At 26.4% G+C, this 24,030-nt stretch overlaps 2 protein-coding genes across 2 annotated transcripts; both read left to right on the top strand.

Annotated features, from left to right (window-relative positions):
* Positions 1 to 5,256: 5,256 nt before the first annotated feature.
* LOC145844189 (EEF1A lysine methyltransferase 2-like) lies at positions 5,257 to 6,414 on the top strand. Its single transcript, XM_082951558.1, has one exon. It carries the CDS (start codon positions 5,268 to 5,270, stop codon positions 5,973 to 5,975), a length of 708 nt encoding a protein of 235 aa, XP_082807684.1. The 5' UTR covers positions 5,257 to 5,267; the 3' UTR covers positions 5,976 to 6,414.
* On the top strand, positions 6,412 to 24,030 carry LOC145844188 (staphylococcal nuclease domain-containing protein 1-like). The gene is made up of 22 exons (XM_082951557.1): positions 6,412 to 6,536; positions 7,282 to 7,431; positions 7,861 to 7,975; positions 8,495 to 8,582; positions 9,185 to 9,345; positions 9,557 to 9,638; positions 9,864 to 10,041; positions 10,658 to 10,764; positions 11,478 to 11,660; positions 13,549 to 13,684; positions 16,300 to 16,390; positions 16,553 to 16,679; positions 17,261 to 17,377; positions 17,939 to 18,030; positions 18,329 to 18,438; positions 19,858 to 20,046; positions 20,554 to 20,727; positions 21,062 to 21,226; positions 21,422 to 21,535; positions 21,905 to 22,018; positions 22,844 to 22,975; positions 23,578 to 24,030. Exons 1-22 carry the CDS (start codon positions 6,441 to 6,443, stop codon positions 23,647 to 23,649), a joined length of 2,793 nt encoding a protein of 930 aa, XP_082807683.1. The 5' UTR covers positions 6,412 to 6,440; the 3' UTR covers positions 23,650 to 24,030.

Here is a 24,030-nt window from a genome sequence, read left to right on the forward strand (position 1 = left end):
TTGTAGTTTTTACTTTGTTTTAGAACTTTTAGATCATTTTTGGTTTGCTTATTTTAGTAAAGAAGATATAAAAAGTATTTTTTGTAGATAAAGTTAAAACAAATATATCTAATCCTATATCTAAAAACTTTTAGACACTTTTTGTTACTGTTTGAATTTCTACATTTCATTTTGAAAAACTCTTTTTTTGAGTCTTTATAAGTAAAATACTACATTTTTTAGTTTAAAATAGTAATATTTACTTATTGCTGCAACAGTTTATTATTTATTTTCAAACTTATAAGCTAAAAAATCGAATTTTTGTTTGTCTGCTTTCCTTTTTACAAAATATCTTATCTTGTAAGGAGCCATCCCAATTACTTTGTTATTAACTCTGCCTACTAACTTTACTGTATCCTTTGACCTTAAACCATATTTTGACACCAATAATATACAGACTGTTTCTATTACAATCTGGAAATGATGTATAGAATTAATTTAAACTAATATTTGTTTATAATTTGGACTTTGCTGGTTTAGTTTTACCTATTATGTGTCTAATTTTGGTTTTAAATGAAAACAATGCATATATTATAAAATAGTAATGTTATCTAATTGTGCAGTAAAATCAGTATCAAAAGCCATGAAACAACAGTAAAAACAAAATCCCAAGTGAAAATATTTCTGACAGATTTTATCAATTTTATTTTAAGTACCGAATGATTAAAAAAAAAGTTTTTATAAGCACTTGCTACTGATGATTTTATTATTAACGAACGAATGTGTCATAAAAACGTTTGATTTTTTTGTTGTTGAAAATTTTTTTCTACAGCAACAAATAAACTATTAAGTTTGACGTAAAATTTAAAAGAATATTAAAAATATAACTAACCAACAAAAAAAAATACCTTTTATATTTTTAATAAGTTTTAAGAGTATTAACAAAATGTTTCTCTGAGTTTAAAAGTATATTAAAAAAGTTAATAGTGAACTTATAAATTATTACAAGACATTAAAAACAATCGTAATTGGATGTGTTAGCATAGTAAGAAACAGAAAAGAATAAATTACATTTTACAACGAACATGCAGTTTAAAATAAAAAACTTACGTTTCAAAAATCTAGTATGTTTTAAATTCTAATTAGTTTTCTTTTTGATAACGCTTAAAATAAATATACTAATCTACAATTTTTGTTTGCTCAACCAATAAACCTAGCCTATAATTAAAAATATAGAAGTATTAAAACAAATTGCTATAGCATTTAAGTTGAAGGAATAATAAATTAAATACAAGTTTTTGTTAAGATTTAAAGTTATATAGTTCTTAAAAAAACAGAGTTTGAAAAAGTATTAAAAAAGTTATAAGATCAATATTTATCTTAAAGTAAACCAAACAGAAGCCAAGTAATTATTTTTAAAAAGTTGAAACAAAAAAGTTACTAGCAGAGCAAAAATTTTTTTTTTAGTACCACTACCACAATCGTTTATATGCTGAAATAATAACTAACAAAACTAAAAACACTTTAAATAGTTAAATGTTGTTAAAACTAAATTAGTATGTTTAAAATTGATAGTTAGCCTTCAAAGTTAAACTTAACTAAAATTAAAACTTCTTAAAGATAAATATAAGTTAAACAGATTTAGTAAAGATTTATAACTATTTTTAAGATTAGTATAAGCTGTTTAAGCTGATTAAATTAAAAATTGTTTTACTTTTTAAGTTAAACCCTATCTTCAGCTTGTAGAGAGAAAATGGCGTTTTTTGAAAAAGTTATACTATTATGGTGTTCAACGTATCACATTTTAATACAAGTCAACAAAATTTCACATGCTTTGTTGGCAAAAGTTGTAGAACACAATAAGTTTGAAGAAAAATGTAGAACTTACTAGCAATGCTATTCAGCAAAAATCATTGGTCTACAGAGGTGCAAGTAAAACTAAAATTTCAAACTTTGAATTCCATAAATATTTTAATAAGTTATTGTGTTTAATTTTTTTACAGAACACTATGAATAGTACTAATAAAGTTCAGTTTAATAAACAATAGATTCAATTTTGACAAAAGTTTTATAAAAAACAAAAATAAATTTCATGTTTTTTAAGTTTGTTTTAAAAGATGTGCTAATAATAGTATTTTTGAAATAGAATAAATATGTGATTTATGACCTTCAGTTGTTTTAAAGTTGCTTAAGCTGATTGTTACTTAAGTTTTGTTTGAAATATAATACTTTGAATTTTATATTTTGTATAAAATGTTTATGTATTATAAAATAAACATTTTTTAAAAGTTTTATGGTAGTTTTATACAGTGCATGTGTTTTCAAAAATGGTTTTCAAAAAGCAGATTTTACCTATTTCAGTTGTTTCACTGGTAAAAAAAGTAGCATATGACCTTCAAAGATTCTTAAATTTATTTTGTAACCTTTTTTAAGGTGCCACAATGTTTGTTGAACTTTTGGTAATACATTACCTAGGATGATGTCCACCAATATCAAGCTGAAATTACATTGTAGTTAAACTTAATTATTGTCTTTTCAACCATAGTTTTAGGCTAAAAATCAATGTTTTAAGCATAATATATTTAATCTTAAAAGAAAATTGCCACTCGGTCAGGAAAAGTCAGGAAATCAGGAAAAGTCAGGAAAAATTTAAAAAAATGACAAAAGTCAGGAAAAAATGGGGGATTTTGAAAAAAAGTCAGGAAAAGTCAGGAATTTTGATAACATTTAAAAAAAAGTCAGATTTTATCAGTTTAAATTTACAAAACTCCTTGTTTTCCAAAGCCATCAAATGGTAAAAATTACTTAAAAGTCCTTTAAAGTCAGAAAAAAATTCCAAAATTTTCCTAGAAATTTACAATTTTTTTTAATTTAATTTCCAATGCCTTCATCTGGTATGAATTAGTAAAATATCCTTTATAAAACTGCAAAAAATTTCTATTAACATATTGAACAGCTTTATATAGTTTCAAGTGTTAGATTATGTATTTTACAATAAGTTTAATTTAAAAGTTTGATTTAAAAAAGCCAGGAAAATTTTGGTAAAAAGTCAGGAAAAGTCAGGAAAATTTTCTCAGCTTTATCAGTGGCAACCATGTACCTTGTTTTAAACAAGCTATATAAATACATAATAAGAATTGAATTTATTAATCATAAGCTAAAATATTTAATCAATTTTATTTTACAATATCATAATCAATATAAGTTACTGCATTGATATAATTGCCTTATATTGTAAAATAAAATTTAAACATTTAAGTTTTATTAGTTTATGATAAAAAAGTTTTTTTTTGTATTTATATAATAGAAAGCAATTATATCAACTTTTAGCCTAAAGTTATGTTTAGAAAATATTGAATATAATATAATTTCAGATTGATATTAGTGCAACATCATCCTTATTTTTCTTTCAGCAACTTGGTTGTTTTTTGACTAGACAAATGAAGGTGTTTTAAATGTAAAGTTCAGTGGTAGTGAAACCTTACATACATTAGTTGGAGCAATAAAAACAAACTGTTTCATAAGTGAACATATAATAACATGTCTGTGAAATCTGAACTTTATAAACAATAGTTTGTGTTAGAGTGCTCTGTATGATTTGTCTAGTGAAAAAACAGCATAAATTTATTGTTCTAGTCTTAATTTTTTACATAAATAATAAAACTACCAGTTAATTTTAAATTTTTATGTTCAAGTAACTTTTGAGATAAAAGCAATCAAAGTTAAGATTGGTTATTTAAGCTGTAAACTTAGCAAAACCTGAAACTTGATACTCTTTTAAAAAACCTGGAATTTTGATCAAAAGTTATAAGAAGTGAAGTTTTAAACAAATATTGTTATTTAATAACAACATTTAGATTAAATAAGAAATGAATATTATATACCATATATATTTTGTAAATGATTGAAGAGTTTCATTATTAAAAAAAAAGCTGTATTATAGCATCTTGTTAGTACTTTTGTACTAGTTTAAACATTTGTTAACTTTGACTAAATATTATACTCAAGCAGGAAAAGAAACTTGTACTTGAAAATATACCTGAAAATTCAAAAAACCTTGAAGAAATTTTAACAAAGTAGCTAGATATTTAATAATAATAGCTTAAATATTTTTTAAACAGTTTGTTAAAAAAAGTTAGATAAATCTGTTCAGAAGGAGTTGAAAAATTATTAAGTATTTTTTTTTCAAAAATCTTTAAAGGCATAGGGGGACATTACCTTTTTTACAATTTAGTCTTATTTTATAAAGTTTTAGTAAAGCTACAAGTTGCTTATTACAGATTTTTAAAGCTCAAAATAAATTTTGAGATATAGGTGGTAAAAGTCGCAGACTAAAAAAGGTTCCTTATGGGAGGCACAAACTAAAACAGGAAATAACTAGAAATCACTAAAGTTTATCTATCTTCTCCTATGTTTTTTGAGATAATTACCGCAAACTTTCAGGATATTTTCCTATCAATATTTAAAAAATTCTGTTGGAACAGTATTAAAATAATAATAAAAAATAAAAATTTTATGACATTAAAACATAGAAAAACTTTTTTTGTTATAATAATTTTTTTCTGGAATGTTTTGTGAAATAGTTCTTTTTTTTGCTGTTTCAGTTTGCTCCTCCCATAAGGAACCTATTGTTACCTCCAACTTTGACCTGCTACATCTCAAAAACTATTTTGAATATTAAAAATCAGTAAAAAGCATTATGTAGCTTAGTTGAAATCTATAAAATAAGATCAAATTGTGAAAAAGTGATTTACCCCCCTATATGCCAAAAAGACAATTTTTTTTTTGGTCATAAAATTTCAAGAACCTAGTTTAGAATAATTTTCACACATATTTTTTTAGATATAACTCTTGTAATTTTGAGATTTAGCTCAAAAATTAAAAAAAGTGGTATACATGTTTTTATTAAAATAGCCACAGCCACAAATATCAAATTTACAATTAAAGCATTAGCAAGGTATTAAAAAAATAAGTGAAATATCTATGGCAAAAACATGACAGGTATCAGTTGTTAAAAGCATAAAATTTAAATTTTTGCTAGGTTTCAGTGTGGATTATTACTCACATTCCTTAATTGATTATTGAAATTAACCAAAAGTATGGTGCATATCAATAGCCAATTCCCTCTAAAAATATTTTTCATATGTGTTAAACATAAAAAAATAAGTAAAATAAAAAACTTAGCAAGAGTCACAAAATATCAAAGTAACAAAAGCAAAAAAAAAAAATTCAAGCTGAAATTTGTCCACTAACGTCACACAAATAAATTGTAGAGATTAATTAAAAACATGGCAAATATCAGTGAACTGCCTCCCTCAAAGCTGGGCACCCAGGAATACTGGCAAAACGTCTACTCAAGAGAGCTTGAAAACCCAGACCAGGACGTGGGACCCGGCTGGTTCGGGGCACAGGCCACCAACAGGGTGGTCAACTGGGTTGAAAAGAAATTTGAGGACCAGAGAGCAAAAATTCTTGACATTGGCTGCGGTGGTGGTGAGGTCCTAATTGAGCTTTTTGAGAGAGGCTTCACTGATTTGGTGGGCACTGACTACTGCTCCAGTGCCATTGAAGTGTGCCGTGAAAATTTGAAAAAGTCCTCGTTTCCAGAAGGCTCAATTCTGTTTTTGAACCACGACATTGTCACCCAGAGCTTGGCAGTTTCAAAAGATTCAAAAGAAATCAGAGTTGTTTCTGATGACAGAGCGGATGAAAATGTTGGAGCAAAATTCACTGTCTGTTTGGACAAGGGCACCTTTGACGCAATAAGTCTCAGCCCAGTGGACGCAGCTGGCCAGAGAAAACAATATATTAAAAAATTACTCAATATGATGACTGAAGAGAGCTTCTTTGTGATAGTATCCTGCAACTGGACCACAGATGAATTAAAAGAGCATTTCAAAGAGATGAGTTTTGTTGAAGAATTGAAAGGAAGGTCTTTTTCTTTTGGAGGTCAGACGGGACAAGATGTGTCAACTTGCGTGTTTAAGTTGAAATAAACTGGGTAGATTTAAACAAAGCTAGTAAAAAGACCCACAAAAATTGATGGAATGAAACTTTTTGTGCTGTAGTTGTGGTAATAGTTGATAATGTGTTTGGAATTATTAATAATGTGCTAAAGTTTTATTAAGAAAATATTGTAACTGTTTTTAAATTTAATTAGAAAGTTGAGATTAAAGTCTTAAACTAAGTTTATGTACAATTTTTTTAATCATATTTAAGTAAATTTTAAAGTTATATTTCATATTTATAGTTTTTGTTTCTTGGTTTAGCTTTAAATGATTTAAAGATTTTTTAATAATTAAATCTTCTTAAAATGTTCACTAAGTAATAATAATCTTGGTTTAATACTTTTTTAATATAATAATTGTATTATAAAACACTCAAATGAGATAATACATTGGTAGCTGCTGTTTGAATAGGCAAATTATTTTTAGATTTAAATTAAGTCAAATAAAATAATCATGGCAAGCCCAGCAGTTCAGACCCCAGCAGCTACAGCTGCAGTTGAAACCAAGACTGAATCTAAAATCAAGAATGGTAGAGGTATTGTCAAGCAGGTTAATAATTTATGTTATTATTAATTAAAAATTAGTTAATTATGATAATTTTAATCATAATTGTAAAGCAAGTTAATAACTTGTTGTATGTTTTTAAATGTAATATAGTATTAAATACAAGATACTAAGTATTGTAAAGCAGATTTTATTATTTTCTATAATTATTTTAAAGCTTAATAGAGTATATCAATCAAGATACTAGGTGTTGTCAAAGAATATAATATTTAAGTTTTTATTAATATTTATAATAACAATTTTTTTTGTTATTGTTCATGTTTTCAAGGTCGTTAAATGGTTTTTTTCTTCATGTTTTAAAAGCTTCTAGCTAGATTAAAAACTCATAAAATATACTGAATGATAAAGTTTTATATTCAATTTAGAAGCACATTTAAAATGTCAAACCAGGAAGTGATTTGTGCTTAAACAGTTTTTAGAATGTTAATATTATTGGTTTTCATATAAGTTTGTTCAAAAATGATGATACTCTGTGATTCAAGCAAATAAAAAAATAGCTCAGCTGCAAAGAAATAACTGTAGTTTAAACCTTTTCTCACTCTTTCCCCTTTTGTAAAAAATTGTGCCACATTATAAGCTGATAAGCATTAATATCCTTTCAATAATCTTTTACTTATTTACTTAATATGTGAGCAAATCAAAATTTTACCAACACAGATCATATAGATAAACGTTTAAAATGCACTTTTTGTTAACATCAAACATTTTTCTACATAGATAAAATTTTCAGGTGCTCTCAGGGGACGCCTTCATCATCAGGGGGCCACCAATCAAGGGTCCACCGGCGGAGAAGCAGATCAATATGTCCAACATCACCGCTCCCAAGATCGCCAGGAGAGCCAATCCTAACGTGGAGGGATCCGTTGATACCAGTGATGAGGTATTTATGTTTTATATAATGTGTTTATTTCTATATGATTTATTTATATTTATTTTTATATAATAGAATAGTATTTTAATGATAGTTTTTAAGGTGGATTGGTAGATACCAAGAGTAGTTATAATAGTTACTTATACTTAAGTATTTTTTTATTAAAAATCCCAACGTGGAGGGATCCGTTGATACCAATGATGAGGTTTATTTCAATTAGATTTAATATATTAATATTTTTAATAATAAATTCTAATGTGGGTTGGTAAATACTAATAAACTTTAAATTGGTTGCTAACCTTTAAAACTAACTGAGTATAAGAAACAATGTGAAGGATTTTTTATTATAATGTCGCATAAAATTGTAAATACTTTAAATTTTTATAGTTGTAGCTTGGTTGTTAAAATAAATGAAAATCTAACATTATTTATTAACAGAACTTCGCATGGGCATCCCGTGAGAACTTGCGTCAAAAGATTGTTGGAAAGGAAATCTTCTTCACTGTTGATTACGCTCCAAACAATGATAGATGCTACGCTACTGCTTACTTGGGTACGTTTACTAACATATTAAAATTTTATATTTCTTACTAATTTACTTTGTTAAAAGTATTTATTTTTTGTATTTTTTTTATATGCAACTACTAACTTTGATAATAAATATTAGTATTTGATACAAAAGTTAGGTCAAGTATGCTTATTTAGGTAATAATTACTTTTTTATTTATTTATTGTTGTTTGTGTTTATTATTTGAAGACTTTATTATGCAAACTAAGTTTTGGTCAAAGACCTCGTCAGTTTATTTGTTTGCTAAAAATCAAAACATATAATAATTGTATTTAATGTATTTTGTTTCGGAAACTAAATAAAAAAATATTTTGTACACTTACATTTCTTGTAATGTACTTAAATTTATATCCAAGCAAAAGCAGTTAATGTTTAATAGATTTTATTGTATAATTTCAGGCACAACCAGTGAGGGAGAAAATCTTGTATCAATAATAAAATTATATTTTTTATTGTAGATAAAGTTTTGCTTAATATAACATATTATATATTAATTATTTATAGGTACCACCAGCGAAGGAGAAAATCTCGCTGAATTCCAAGTGTCAAGCGGAATGGCCGAAGTTAGAAGAGTGACCTTCAGAGAAGAAAAGTTTGTTTTGCTTGATTGTGTTTTTTTTTTTTTTTACTTAAATTGAGAGTTTTTGAATTCTATAGATATTGACGTAATACTGATGTTGTAAAAATTTGAAAACAAGATACTAACTGTGAAGTATAATTAATAAAGTATTAAATTTAATTTTATTAACTACAGTAAGCCAAACAAAATTATGTAAAACAAGTTGTATAAGTTTACACACCCTAACTATTTTTTAATGTGTTTTTTAATTTTTTACTTTAATTGAGAGAGTTTTTAAATCACATAGGTGTAGATATTGTAGATAAAAATTTAAAAATAACATACACACTGTGAAGTGTAATTAAAAAAGTATTTAATTTACTTGATATTAATTTCACCAAGCAAAAAAAAATTGTGTAAAACAAGTTGGATAAATTTATCCACTTATTCAGTTAACAAGATATTTTAGGTTCTATAATTCTAGATGATTGTCATAAAAAAAAAGAGAAAGGACTATGAAGTGTCCTCTAATTGAAAAAAACTTGTGTTATATAAAGTTAAGAAAACAAACAAAATATGTAAAACAAGTTTTAATTTTATGAACATAAAAGTATATATGATATTATTTTTTGCAGCGAATCTTACCAGCGTCTGTGCAACTTGGAGGACCAAGCGAAGACCGATAAGAAGGGAAAATGGAACGAGCTGTCGACCGAGATGAAGATCAGGGACATCAAGTATCTGGTTGAAAACCCCAGAAACTTCGTCGACAGTCTCAAGATGGAGCCCCAGCCGGGTAAGTGTTGTATATTGTAGTCTCCAAGTCCCAACTTTGTTTATATATTAATATTGTCTAGAAAGAAAGCTTTTTGGAAGCTTTTAAAACAGTTCTTATACATTTTACCCATTAAGTAACTCATACAACAATTATTGAACAAGAAAAAGACCGTTAAATAATACTTCACTAATCGTTTTATTAGTTTACTTATTGTAATTGTTTTTCACAGCAATCATCGAGCAAGTAAGAGACGGTTCAATGATGAGAGCTACTTTGACCAATTCCCACCATCAAGTCAACTTCATTCTCAGGTTTGTTTTAAAGTACTTAAAACTTTGATATAGTTTTTACAAAAATTTTTAGATGACCATGTTGTCCCTCAAATTATTATAAGTCGAGCAAAAAAACTGCAATAAATATCATAAATGAAAGACAATGTTCCCTAATCAATTACTTTAACATTTGAGTTGAGCTCAATCTAAAAACTATAACCTACACTCCTTATATATAAACTAAAACCGTTTACTCCTCACCAGCGGCATCAAGTGTCCAACCATCAAGAGATCGCCAGACGACCCGAAGAAGGAGATCCGCGAACCGTACGCCGCCGAAGCCAGGTTCTTCGTTGAATCCAGGCTGCTGCAGAGGGAGTGTCACGTGGTTCTCGAAGGCGTCTCCAACCAGAACTTGTTCCTCGCTACCGTTCTTCATCCTGTTAGTAATTTGCGTTATTTGGATTATTTTTTTTAGATTATTGTTTATTTTTTATTTTTTAATTTTTTACATTTTAATATCTCAGAAAAAGTTAATTTGAAAACTCAAATTATACAGTTTTTTGGTTGTATGAAACAAGCTTCATAAAAGGCCTATAAAAGTAAATTGATTCTATGTATAAACATTACTGTTTTGTTTTTCAATTTACAGAATTTTCAATGTTACGAATTGCCATGTTTTTTTAGTATTGTTGCTTGCATTTTGTTCTTTGAAGAAAAATAATTTTTAAAGTAAGAGTTGTGTTACTTTAAGAAAAATTAAAACAACCATGTTTGTACAAATTACAAGCTTTGTAAAAAATAATTTTTTTTTTACATGCAAGTCAATTATTTTATGCGGAAAGGTTACATTACTGAAATTTTATTGAGAAACGGTATTTTGTTAATGTATATTTTATTTATATAATTTATTAAAAAAATAATATTTCAAAAATACTGGAATTCTGAAATCTTAATTTTCTAATAAATTATTTAAAAGCCCTTCAAGTGTGGCACAGTAGAAGGTGTTGAAGTTTAAATAATAACCTTATTTTGTATATATATATTAATATTAACAGAAAGGAAACATAACCGAGATGCTGTTGAGAGAAGGTATGGCCCGCTGTGTCGATTGGTCGATCACGTCTTACTCGCAAGGACCCGAAAAATTGAGGGCCATTGAAAAGTTTGTTCATTCAAAAATTATATTAAAGTTTATTTAATCTGTTCAACTCTAACTCACAAGGACCTGAAAAATTGAAAAGTTTATCTATTTAAATTCCGTTTTTAAATAAATCTTCAAAGCAAGTTCAAACAAAAAACATGATCAAATTTTGTAGAAAGAATAAATAATACCGTACTGTTGGTGATCTAAGTTTTAGCTTTTAAAATGGTAACAAAAATATGATGACTTTATATTTAGTAAATCGTTTTATGCAAAGTAAAATAAAAAAAACTGTAAAACTAATCAATAATAACGAGGACAAGTTGAAAACACTAAATAGACTACAAAGTGATAATATTCATCAACCTTTGTTTGTTCAAAAATAAGTTTTGAATGATTCTTCAATGCATTTTACAATCGTGTACATAACTCACTTTTGTAAAAAATAAATAACCCAGCTAATCACTCAAAATTCGTATTCTAAAGTGATCATAGAAAATGATAATTCGTATTTAAAAAAAAAAATATGCAAGTTAAAACAGGGGTAAAACAACTAATAAATAATAATGGGAACAAGTTGAAAACACTAAATACAAATTGATAATATTCATCAACCTAATAAAAAAATAAAAATTATGCAAGTTAAAACAGTGGTAAAACAACTAATCAATAATAACGAGGACAAGTTGAAACCACTAAATACAAAGTAATATAATATTCATCAACCTATTCAGGCAAGCCAAGGAAAGGAAAGTGCGTATTTGGAAGAACTACGTGAACACCGCACCAGTGATCGCTCCCGGTGACAAGAACTTCAGCGGAAAAGTTGTTCAGATCATCTACGCCGACTCCATCGCCGTCAAGTTGCCCAACAATCAGATCAAGACCATCCATCTCTCTTCGATCAGACCACCAAAGTATGTTTAATATTATAATAATAATAAGTAAATTAATAATCAGATCAAAACCATTCACTTGTCTTCAATTAGGCCCCAAGTACGTTTTTTGTTTAAAGTAGTTATAGTTTGTTCTTAGATTATTTGTTTGTATACTTGATACGTTGTTAAACTGCCCAATAATAAGACTAAAACTGTTCATCTGTCTTCAATCAGTTCTCCTAAGTATGTTTTTAAAGTATTACTAGTATTATAAGTAAATTAATAATCAGATCAAGACAATCCATCTTCAATAAGGCCTTTTTTTATAAAAAAGTTATAGTTTAAAATGTTATCTATAAGTGTATAGCATCGTTTACTAATATTATTTAGAAACTACCCAATAAACAGATTAAAACTATTCATCTTTAAGTACCAGACCTCCAAAGTTTGTTTTTAAAATATTATTATTGTTATAAAGTTAAATACTTTAAGTTTTTTCAAACAATTTTAAAAAAAGTAATCATTCTAGACTTAATTTTTTAAGATTAATTGTTAGAGTTCGTCTTTTACTTTTAACCTGCTTTAATAACTCTGTTTTGCAATAGTATAACTTCCTATGACCAATTGTATAGAAAAAAACTCTTTAAGTTAAGGCACGTTTTTACTGAGTGTTTTTTGGTTTTCAAATAAAAGGTAACATCAAGTTGAACTTATAGAACAAAATTTGTTATTGCTTTTAAGTTTTATTTAAAAAGTTGCCAATATTAGACATAATAGCTGTAATGATACTCACTGTTGACTATGTAGAACAGTTTTCACACTAGAATTAAATACTATCGAGTTTATTTTAGTTGATATTCTGCATTTTAATGAAGCAGTTTACAGCTGTTAAGACGATAATATACTTTTAGACTAGTTGCCCAATATAAATTAAGCATATTACATTGATTATCACAATATTTGAGTGTCTGAAGTCTTATTTTATTGTTAATTTTATGCAATTATTAGTTGAATTATTCTTTAGATAAAAAAAAAAGTTATTGTCTAGTTTAATTAAATGACGTGAATAAAAAATGATGTATAAATCTATCATAAAATATCTCAACTTGAATGTTTAATTTTTCACTAAATAATTTGTTAACTTAGTGAATAAGAAGCGAAATAAAAACAGGAAGTAAAAATATTTATATAAAATCGTGTAGGATGTTTTCAATTGGATAAATAAAAATGACCACGTATGCAGAGTATAAATTGCATACAGAAATAAGTTTTAAACAGTAATTAGCGATTTACTGTTTTAATTTTGCACTAATTGTTTACAAAAATCACGTACTCAAGTAATTTGTTCTTTTATTATATTTAATTAGAACAACAATGCTTAAACTACTTGTAATGAATAAAGCAGATTAGATGTATTAAGTTCTAGTTTTTCTTGAAAAGGACTTCCTTATTTAAGCTCTATTACACAATAAACTTCAACTCAATAAACTTTATACACTAATAAGCTTCTGTTTTGGTTACAAAATGTTTTATAAAGTTTATTTATAACAAAGTTTGTAAAAAAATAGCTTTAGGTTTCGAAGTTAAAAAATTAAATACTTTTCACAATAAACAATAAAGTATTTTTTTCAAATTGGTTTTATAATGTTTGTATCGTACAAAGATTTAAAAACAGATTAGACACAAGTTTCGAAAAAAAGAAAGAAAACTTGAAGTATTTATTATGCCTCTTAATTAATATCATAGAACTTGTTAGTAAATAACGTAAAGCTAAGTTAAACATGGCATTAGTATTATACAATTAAAATTAATTCCAGGTTAAACAGTTTGCTGACCAAGCCAATTATCACTTGTTTTGATTTGAAATTTACCTATATAAATCTAATTAAAATATATTTTGTAAATTTAATTAATATTCTTCACACAGGTTCGACGATTTGCTGACCAAGCCAGCCAAGTCCGACAAAACTTCAGCTGGTAAGGGAAGAGCAAGAGCTTTGTACGATGTGCCTTACATGTTTGAAGCAAGAGAGTTTTTGAGGAAGAAGTTGATTGGCAAGAAGGTTATTATTTGTTTGTATAATTTTGATATTTTGTACAGTGCTACCTATATGTTTGAAGCTATTGATGTCTGAAGTTTTTGAGGAAGAAACTGATTGGAAAGAAGATTATTATTTGTTTATTTAATTTAATTTATTACTTTTATACAATTTTCCTGTATGTTTGAAGCTAGAGAATTTTTTAGGAAAACAATTGTTGGAAAGAAGGTTTATACAGTCGATATTATTATTATGTACACGTATAATTTGTTAATATTTATGAATTAAGCTAGAAACTATAATGGAAAACTTTAAAAGAAAGTAATAAGTGAATTAATTGATACTTTGAATTTAAATAAGTGTTTAAAAATAGGACTAGTATAATTTTATTTGTACTCATTAGTTGTTATACTACCTTTGAATTTAAATAATAGTTTCAATAAATAATATTTAAAACTTGTGTCTCAGAAATGAATTAGAAACAATTTTTAACGTCAAAGTTAGCAATTTTGAAACTTAAACTAAACATAATTATGAATTCTTAAATGTTATTTTATCTTTTTATACTACAATAAAAAGAAATAAAATTTAACCTGTTATAAGTTTTCTTGTTTTTTTTACAAAAACAAACATAGCAAAAAAAATTAGCTTATCACTAAAAAGCATGACATTTTCTTTTCATAGGATAAACAAAAATCAAAAAGGTTTTTGCTTATTACAAAAAAAAACACGACATTTGTGTAAGACCTTTCTGTTCACCAAACAAACACAAAAATCAAAGGTTTTCCTTCACAAACAAGATACTCTGTCTTTATTTGTTGTATTTTTCTCTATAATAGATATATAGATTTTGTAATGCTGTGGTTAAACAAAACTAGGTGAACTTTAATCATCTTAGTTTAAACAATTTCTAATGCTAAGTATTCACTAACCTTTAGCTAAAATAGATATTTATTTTTTACTGTTTGTAATATTAATAAAGAGTGTTCAACAAACCTTACCAAAAGTCGATATCTATTTTATAAAGTTTTTAGTAAAAATAATTAATAAATATATCAAGTTATGTTACAGTAAAAATGTTGAACTATTTTTAGATAAGCTATCAATAAATTTGTTAATATAGATTATTAAAAGTAGTTATTTAATTATATATTTATACTTCTAAATTTAATTATGTAATTAGAATATTACATATAAATGTGAATAAATAAATTTAAAAGCTTAACAGATCTTTTAGAAAAAGTATTTTAAAGTTTAGTAAGACAAAGTTAGTTATGTACATTTTAAATTTTCTTATTTTTTAGTAGTCACAAAGTTTAATGATATTTTTTAAAGGTTTTTTTTTCGCAAATTTCCATATGGTACTGAGTAATCTAATAATGCTCAAACTTATTTCTCATTAAATATTTAAATGTCAAAATATTTTCATCAATGTAGGTCGTAAATTTGATACTTGGTTCGTGAAACACAATTCAAATTTGCATATTGTCCTTCATTTTAAATTACCACAATAAAATTTTTATAATCCAATTTAATTAAGGCCATAGGGGGGGTCCAACATTTTTTTTACAAAAATTAACTTAGGCTTTTATATGAAAGCTTTAAGTACAAACTACAAACCAGTTTTTATAGAATTCAAAAATATCATTTAACTTTTGAGATATTTAATTTTTTGTAAAAATTTTTCAATATAAACGTATGGACCGCAAATTTTTTGGGGTCAATTTTCTCGGAAATTTTAAAACGCACTAAAAACCTATCTCCTCCTTCATTTTTTGACCTAGAGACTTCAAATTTTCAGGAAATGTTCCTTTTAATATTTTGAAGAATCCTAATGTTGGAATTTTTGAAATTTTGAAAAATAAAAATTTTATCCACAAAAAACTAAAAAAAGGGTAGTTTTTTGACAATAATTTTTTTTTTACTCAAAATGAAAAAAATTCCTACAATAGATCTCTTTAAAGTTTAATGATACACATTCTGAAAAAATTTGAGAAAGATTACTCAAAAAATGAAGGAGGAGATAGATTTTTAGTGAAATAGTATTTTTTCGCATTTTTAGTTTTGGCCTTCCATAAGGAACCTATTGAATGCCCTTTCTTTGATCGCTTATATCTCAAAAGTTACTTTGAGTTTTTTTAAGCGGTTAAAAGTATCTGATAGCTCAGATTAAATTCTACAAAATAAGATCAAGTTGTAAAAAACAAAGTGGACCCCCCCTATGGCCTTAAGTGTTTTAAAGTGTCGTACTTCAAGGTTATGTATAAAAAATATAGAAGTTTTTCTGTATAAAGTTGAGAATATACATTTTTAATTAATTTTTAAGTCAACAAATTTAAATAGTATTTTTGGTTTTAAAGTTGATGAGTAAAAAATTATTTGTTAAAAAAAAATAAATTTAATTCTAAATTGAAAAAATAAAACAATTCACCTGACAACAAATCTTTAATCTGTACATCTATCTAAATACGGATGAGTTTTTCCAGCAAAGTTTTTCTTCAGGTACAAATATCTGTAAAACTGCCTACTTATCATTTAATAGCAGTTGTCACTTCATTAACTTCTAACAAGTGCAAGTATCAGTCGATTATCAGTAAATACAATTTATATAATAATAATTATTAAAATATATATTCTAGGTGCAAGTATCAGTTGATTACATCAAACCGGCAAGCAACGGTGGAGCCGGCGAAAATGTTGGTAACTTCAGTGAAAGAACTTGCGCTACAGGTATTTTGTTTGTGCAGTAAAAATATGAGGTTGTTGTTAAAGAATATATATATACTATTTATTTATAAAACTATTATAAAAAATATTAATTATTAAATTACTTAAATGTGACTTCCAGTAGATATTAAATTTATAATATTAATTAGTACATATTTCCTGCAGTTACATCTGGAGGTGTTAACATCGCCGAAGCTCTTGTCAGCAAGGGGTTGGTGAAAGTAGTCAGGCACAGACAAGACGACGATGCAAGATCGGCTCACTACGATTCACTGTTGGCAGCAGAACAGAGGTGAGATAATTGATTTAACAAAATAAGTAAATATAAAAATAATAAAAAATAGTGAACATTTGGGGTTTTCAAGTTTTTAATGCAAGATCAGCTCACTACGATTCGTTGTTGGCTGCTGAGCAGAGGTGAGATAATTGATTGTTTATATTTTATTTAATTTTGGGTTTTTAGTTACATTTTAGAGGTTTTTGGGTTAAATTCAAGGTTTCTAGGGTCTTGTAAGAGCGTTTTACAGTCTAAAACAGTCAAGTATGTTTTTAAATTTGTAAATGTTGAAAATATACTACATTTATTTCAAAGATCTTTTAGCATAAGAGCTGTTGTTTGAAGATGTTGTTTAAAATCTGAGTGATTAAGCATTTTAAAGGTCGTTAAAAACAAATTAATATCGTAGTATACATTTAAAAAAGGCTTTTAACTACAGAGACTTAAAAATAGTGAAGGAAAATTTTAAAGTTTACGTGTAGAATGTGATTAAGCTTGTTAGTAGAAAATAAAGAAGTTATCAATAATATCAACTGTTTATTACATGTATAAATGTAACTTGTATTTTCATGTATAAACTTGTTACATATTTTCAGAGCCATCAAGACTTCCAAGGGGCTTTACAGCAAGAAGGAGCCAGCAACCAGAAATGTCAGCGACGTCACCGGAGAACAAGCTAAGAACTTGCTACCGTTCCTTCAGAGGGCTGGAAAGTAAGTTAAACTTAATTTGATATTTTAATGTAAAATATTAAATTGGATAACAAGCCAGACAAAATATGTTAGTTTCAAGTAGTTAAACATTTGGAAAGTAAGTTAATATTATTAAATAAAAAACGATGAAAGTAATTTAATTGGACAACAAGCCATACAATTTGACATATTTAAAGATTTCTGAAGTTCCTTTCAACAAACATAATAATAATTTTCAAATAATGCAGAAAATGTTTTTTGTGTAACAGTTTTTTAATTTGTTGTAGATTAAAATTGTTCATTGTGTTTAAAAAGTGAATGTTTTTAAAGTTTCCAAACGTGATATATTCTGTAAACGAATCAGTTTTAATCGCTGTAATTTTTAGCGTTAATTAGATTAAAAATATTATTACGTGGTATATTCAATTACTTGTACACGAATTAGTGCAATTAAAAGTAATTATTAGCATTAGGAAACACTGCAATAGTTATAAACTGATACACATTTTTCATAATCCAATCAATTTAAGTTATTTTCTTAGAATAGGAAATAAAATACTGTAATATTTATTGTCTTTTTAGATTCGAAGCGATTGTTGAGTATGTATTCAGCGGATCTAGGTTGAAGTTGTACCTTCCTAAAGAATCAAGATTGATTACATTCTTGTTGGGAGGTGATAATTAATTTATAAAATTAAATTTATTGTATATATATATATAAACATTTTCTAAAAGAAACAAAAATTATTATATTTTAGTTGGGAGGTAATAACTTAATGCATACAAAAAATGTATTTACCAGAAAAAAATAAATAAAACCTGACTCTAATAAAGTTCACATTTTTAAACAAAAGTTACCTTTATTAACTTAACGTTGTTTATTTTATCAAATTTAAAGGCATTGAATTTTTACTAACTAAAGTACTATTTAGGTGTTGATAATTTTTATTTATTTTTATATACTACTTCAAGGTATCGAATGCCCGCGTGGAGCAAGAAACGGACCCAACGGACTGATGAAGGGAGATCCATTCGCTGATGAGGCATTGGCCTTCACTAAAGATCTTGTCATGAATAGAGAGGTAAATGTCTTAGTATATTTTTTACAATATAATATGTATTTTTATTATTCGCCGATATAGCATTGGCCTTCACTAAAGATCTTGTCATGAATAGAGAGGTACACTATTATAGATTATATTTAAGTGTGATGTTGTTAATATTAGTTATAAAATCCTATTGCTTATTTGAATTTCATTAGCCTTCGTTTTCCAAGGGGTTTATCAAGTACAGATATCACATAACCACGTTTTATGTAGTTTAAAATTTCTTGTTAGTAACTGTTTCACTTTCATACGAGCTTTAGTTATCAGCAGGTATAATTAAACTTCATAAAACATATTTTCATGTAATCATTAGTTTAAAATAGTTTAAAAATACTGAGAAATTTTTTTTTTCTACATTGGTATAAATGAAACATTTAATTTAGGTTATTCTGTCCGCTAAATGTCGCCGCAGAGTAGCTTTCACGTAAATTCTATAGATAATATTATTTTAACCGCATAAACAGTAATCCGCAAAAATTATTTGTTATTTTTTGTGATAACAATTTTTTTATGCTAGAGTAATTACAACGTGTTATATTGAGGTTAAGACATAAATGTTTTTGATAAGATAAGTATTTAAATGTTTATTTTAAAACAAAAAGAAAGTGAAAAATGAAGCTTTAAATTTCAAATGAAAAAATGGTTGAACAAAAAGTAAAACAAAAATATACAATTTTTTCATCTACATAACTAAATTATTCTTTAATGTATTATATTCTTGATGCTTGAAGCAAAGACGTTTGTGAAAAAACATTTAAAATTCACAATTTCAAACTAAAACATTAACAAAAAAATGTGACATTTCAGTTATTTATTCAATGAATTTTATTTATACAGAACTTTGTTAAACTAAAAAAAATAAAAATACTGAAATTATGAATATTTACGCTGTAAAGAAAATGAATAAGTTAATATATTATTAAATACAATTAATATTAAATAATGTAATATTTGGGGTGTAACAAAGAAATTCCTCTTAAGTGAAAGTGAAGTACAAGTGACACAGCAGGGTCTCACGGCGGATAAATATAAAATACATGTAAACAGAATACATACATAAGCAATAAAATATTACAAAACCAAATAGAAAATATGAAAGAACTAGCAAATAAATTCCCCTCAGGTGAAAGTGAAAGTAGATACTACCGACAAAGCAGGGTCGTACATCGGATATAGTACATACACATAAGCACTAAATTATCATTATAAATAAAATAAGTGTGAAACATTTTAAGGTGTAAAAAATACATTCCCCTCAGGTGAAAGTGAAAGTTGACACAACCGACAAAGCAGGGTCTTACATCAGATATAATACATACACATAAGCAATAAAACATTATAATACATAAAATTAGTGTGATATATTTTAAGGTGTAAAAAATAAATTCCCCTCAGGTGAAAGTGAAAGTTGACACAACCGACAAAGCAGGGTCGTACATCGGATGGTTGTTCGTGGACGACAAGAACTTGTCTGAACTCTTGTTGGAGCACGGTCTTTCCAAGATCCACTTCACTGCGGCTAGGAGCGAATTCGCCGGTAAACTGCAGACCGCCGTGGAGAAAGCTCAGACCAGCAAGATTAATGTGAGTATGAAAAAGTTTAAAAATTAATATGTGAATTACATTTATGTATTCATCTTTAATCAGCAGGATTAATGTATTTTCATTTATTGTTTATTTGCATCTTCAGGTGTTTATACATGCCCCAAGCTTGCAAAATTAATGTGATTTTTGGTAAAACTAAAAAAAAATACAAGATGAATACATAAATGTAATTTACATATTAATTTTTAAACTTTAAATTTAATTTTTTTTTAATTTAAAGTAACATTCAAGCTGGATAGTATTTTCTTCAAGTTCTTTTTGAGTTTTTGTAGCATTTGTTCAGTTTTTAAAACTGTTTAATTGAATTTAAATACATGTAAATGTCAAACAAAAAGTATTTCAATCAAAAATTTCTTAGCGCAAGTATAAATGAAATGATTAAAACTTTAATAAAAACCAAAAAAAAATGTTTATTTTTTTTACAATTTAGTTTTTTAAACAATTTGTTATAACTTATTTTTTATTAAAATAAATTACATATTTCAGATTTTCGAGAATTACGAGGAGCCGAAGCCGGTTGAGAAGGTGGAAGTCGTCGAACCAACCGAGAGAAGTCAGAAGTTCAGGGAAGTTTACATCTGTGACGTCACACAGGGTGACCTCACAATCAGCTGCCAGTACAAAGACAACATGGCCAAGTTGGGAGAATTGATGACAAAAGTTAGTAAAATATTAGATATATGTTTTATAAATGTGAATATGATATGACCGTCAACTGATGATAAAAATAAGGAAAAAAGAAAATTAAATATTTGTATTTTATTTAATTGATATATTTAACTTTATTATGACCAAGCCAGGTTAGTTGTTGAGGTTATTATTTGACTATTAAATGTTTAACAAATTGAAATAATTTGAATAAAAAAAAGATAGTATGACCAATTTGGGAAAATTATTGACAATTTTAAAATTTATTTGTTATTTAACAGGTATGACTAATTAATATTAATTTAAACAAAGATAACATGACCAATAAATAAATTTAATTTTTTAGATGCGCTCATCACTGAACGAGTCGCCACCATTGGAGGGCGCTTTCAAGCCGAAAAGAAACGAATTCTGTTGCTGCAAGTTCAGCGAGGACGGTTTGTGGTACAGGGCTAAAGTTGAGAAGAACACCGGAGATAAATCGACTGTATTGTACATCGATTACGGAAACGTTTGTTTTTATATTAGTTGTATATAACTGTTTATATGAAAAAAATAACTATATGATAAATAAAAAGTGTTTATTTCATATTTAGCTAAGATGCAAAAATTTAAGTTTTTCAAAAACAGTTTTCACATAAATTTAAGATGAATACCATGTTTATGGTTGTTTTATTATACTTTTCAAGTTTGTTTATTTTAACAGAGAGAGGAAGTTTCAACATCGAAAATAGCTCAATTGCCAGCCGAATTCAACGTGGCAGTATTGGGACCGCAAGCCCACGAATACAAATTGGCACTTGTACAAGCCCCTGAAGATGTAAGTTGATGCTTAATTACAATGCGTGTGTATTTAACTATGTTGACAGCAAAAACTTTACCACCGGTTGAAAGGATTTAAAATCAGCTTGAAAATAAATAACTTTGTATTTTACGAAGGTTCCATATCGATATTAAGTAGTTCTCAACTAATTTCACAACAAGCAGATTTATAAAGTCCTTTTGCTTAAAACAAACTTACTTAATCTTTATGAAAGGACACCCAATTCGGGTAACTAAGCAGATCCCTCTCATAAATTGGCAGTTATACGGCTGATTCCAATTCTCTTTACCCATGTGCTTTTAAACCCCGTCTTTGTTTAATAAGTTTAAATGTACATAAATTCCCCTAATATAAAACTATTAACAGGAGGACTCGCTGACAGAAGCTTACTACGGTCTTTGCAGCAAACTTGGCGAAGAAGAATGCCAAATAAATATCGAATACAAAGACGGAGTTGAACATATCACATTGCTGAACAAGGTTTATTATTTAGATATTTTAAAACAAATGTCGAATAAAAAAATGAAATAGAACATGTTACATTGCCCAATAAGGTTTATTATTTAAATATTTTAAAACAAATGTCGAATAAAAAAATGAAATAGAACATGTTACATTGCCCAATAAGGTTTATTATTAATCTAGTTAAAAATAAATATCGAGTAAAAAGATGAAGTAAAATTGGTCATTTACTCAGTAAAGTTAGCATAATCTAAAAGCAAAAGAAATGTTGTTAGCTTAAGTATTAAGACAAATTGAATAATCAAATTAGTTAAAAGCAGTAAAACATTTACTAATTCAACTAAATAGTAGTAATTAAATAAAACTATTTTTCATTTCCTATTTTTTTCATTACAAATAAAAGTATAAACATTTTGAAATTTGGTAAATCTTTGAGTTCTCAATAATAAAACATATTTATATTTAACATAAAGAACCTAATTGTTTATAACATAAGTCACACAGGCTGACCTAATTCGACCTAATGTATCTAATATACCTAATAACTTGTACTATTATCTTACTAAGTATCGGTAAATCACTAACTTCAAAAAAATTAAACATATTTACAATGTTTATATATAATAAGCACTTTTTTCTAATTTTAATTTAGATAACAAATAAAACGATAGTATTCACAATTAATATAGATAAAAAATAATAATTAAATTAAATATTTCACAATCTGGAAGCATAGACGTTGGTAAATCAATAATTTCATAATTATTAAACATATCTGCTATGTATATACATAATAAAATTGATATTTTATTTATAAAATCTCATATTAGATATATTTTACAGTCCGGAAGTGAGGACATAGGCAAATCACTGATATCAGAAGGACTGTGCACCGTGGCAAGGAGAACTGAAAAGCGATTGTCGAAACTCATGAGCGAGTATTTGAAGGAACAAAACAAAGCCAAGAAGGCACATGTTAGTATTTATAATAAAATAAATAGATTAAACAGAAACATATTTCGTTAATTAACTTAATTTAAAATAAAATAATTGATAAAAAGGGGCATGTTAGTTAAAATAAAATAAAATTTAAGTAAAAAATTAAATAAAATAAAATTTAAGTAAAAAGTTAACATTAAATAAAACAAAGCTAAGAGAGAGCATGTTAGTCGAAAATAAATAATGTATAAAATTAAATAACAGAGTATTGAAAAAATAAAAATTGTAATTAAGATGGAATATTAACGTTTGCCATACCTGAGATAACAAGAAGTAAAATATGTATTTTTATAACGTTAAGTTTAAATATGTTTGTATTTAATAGGGTTATATTTTAAATACTAAAGTATAAGTTAGTAAAATAAAAGTAAGATCAAAAATATTTTATATTATTTAATTTTCTCGTTGAAATTATGAAGATACGGTGATATTTAAATGACATTAAACTATCAAAACGAAAAAACTAAATATACATATAATTTTTTATTTTCCAGTTGAACCCATGGAGTACAATAATCTTAAGTTAATTTAAAATAATGAAAATAAAAAAACAAATTTTTATGTAAAAATATTTCCAGCTCAACTTGTGGAGATACGGTGATATTTCCGCCGACGACGCCACTGAGTTTGGCTACAAAAAATCCGGGTAATCCCCCAAAATAAAACTCGATGTTTCAATTCTCTTGACAAGTATGTTAAAATAAAGATTTGTTAGAAAAATTTTAATACGTAATTAGTTATCTCAGGCTCTCAACATCAATAATTCGTTTTAACATTTTTTTTATCGTTTTAATTCTGGTTTTAATTGTTTCGATTGACTTTTGATTGTTTATTTTAACTTTTGATTGTTTATTTTAACATTTTAAAGCAAACTCGAGATGGTTTTAAAGTTTTAATTTTGTTTTTAAGAAAACTCCTAAGTAAAGCATTATAGGAAAAGTTTTTTTATATTTAAGCGTGAATGAAATTACTATTTACTCTCTCTTTTTATTTTTATTACGTTTGAATTTTTCTAATAAAATTTATTTATC

The sequence above is a fragment of the Thalia democratica genome, chromosome 9 (assembly GCF_965202585.1).
Source record: "Thalia democratica chromosome 9, ktThaDemo2.hap1.1, whole genome shotgun sequence".
NCBI classification, from domain to species: Eukaryota; Metazoa; Chordata; class Thaliacea; order Salpida; family Salpidae; genus Thalia; species Thalia democratica.

Bases quoted from the DNA above. Each gene is read 5' to 3' on its own strand.
- LOC145844189 (XM_082951558.1), top strand. From the start codon at position 5,268: ATGGCAAATATCAGTGAACTGCCTCCCTCAAAGCTGGGCACCCAGGAA.
- LOC145844188 (XM_082951557.1), top strand. From the start codon at position 6,441: ATGGCAAGCCCAGCAGTTCAGACCCCAGCAGCTACAGCTGCAGTTGAA. The intron at 7,432-7,860 runs GTATTTATGTTT...ATTTATTAACAG, and splicing joins CCGTTGATACCAGTGATGAG to AACTTCGCATGGGCATCCCG. The intron at 8,583-9,184 runs GTTTGTTTTGCT...TATTTTTTGCAG, and splicing joins GTGACCTTCAGAGAAGAAAA to CGAATCTTACCAGCGTCTGT.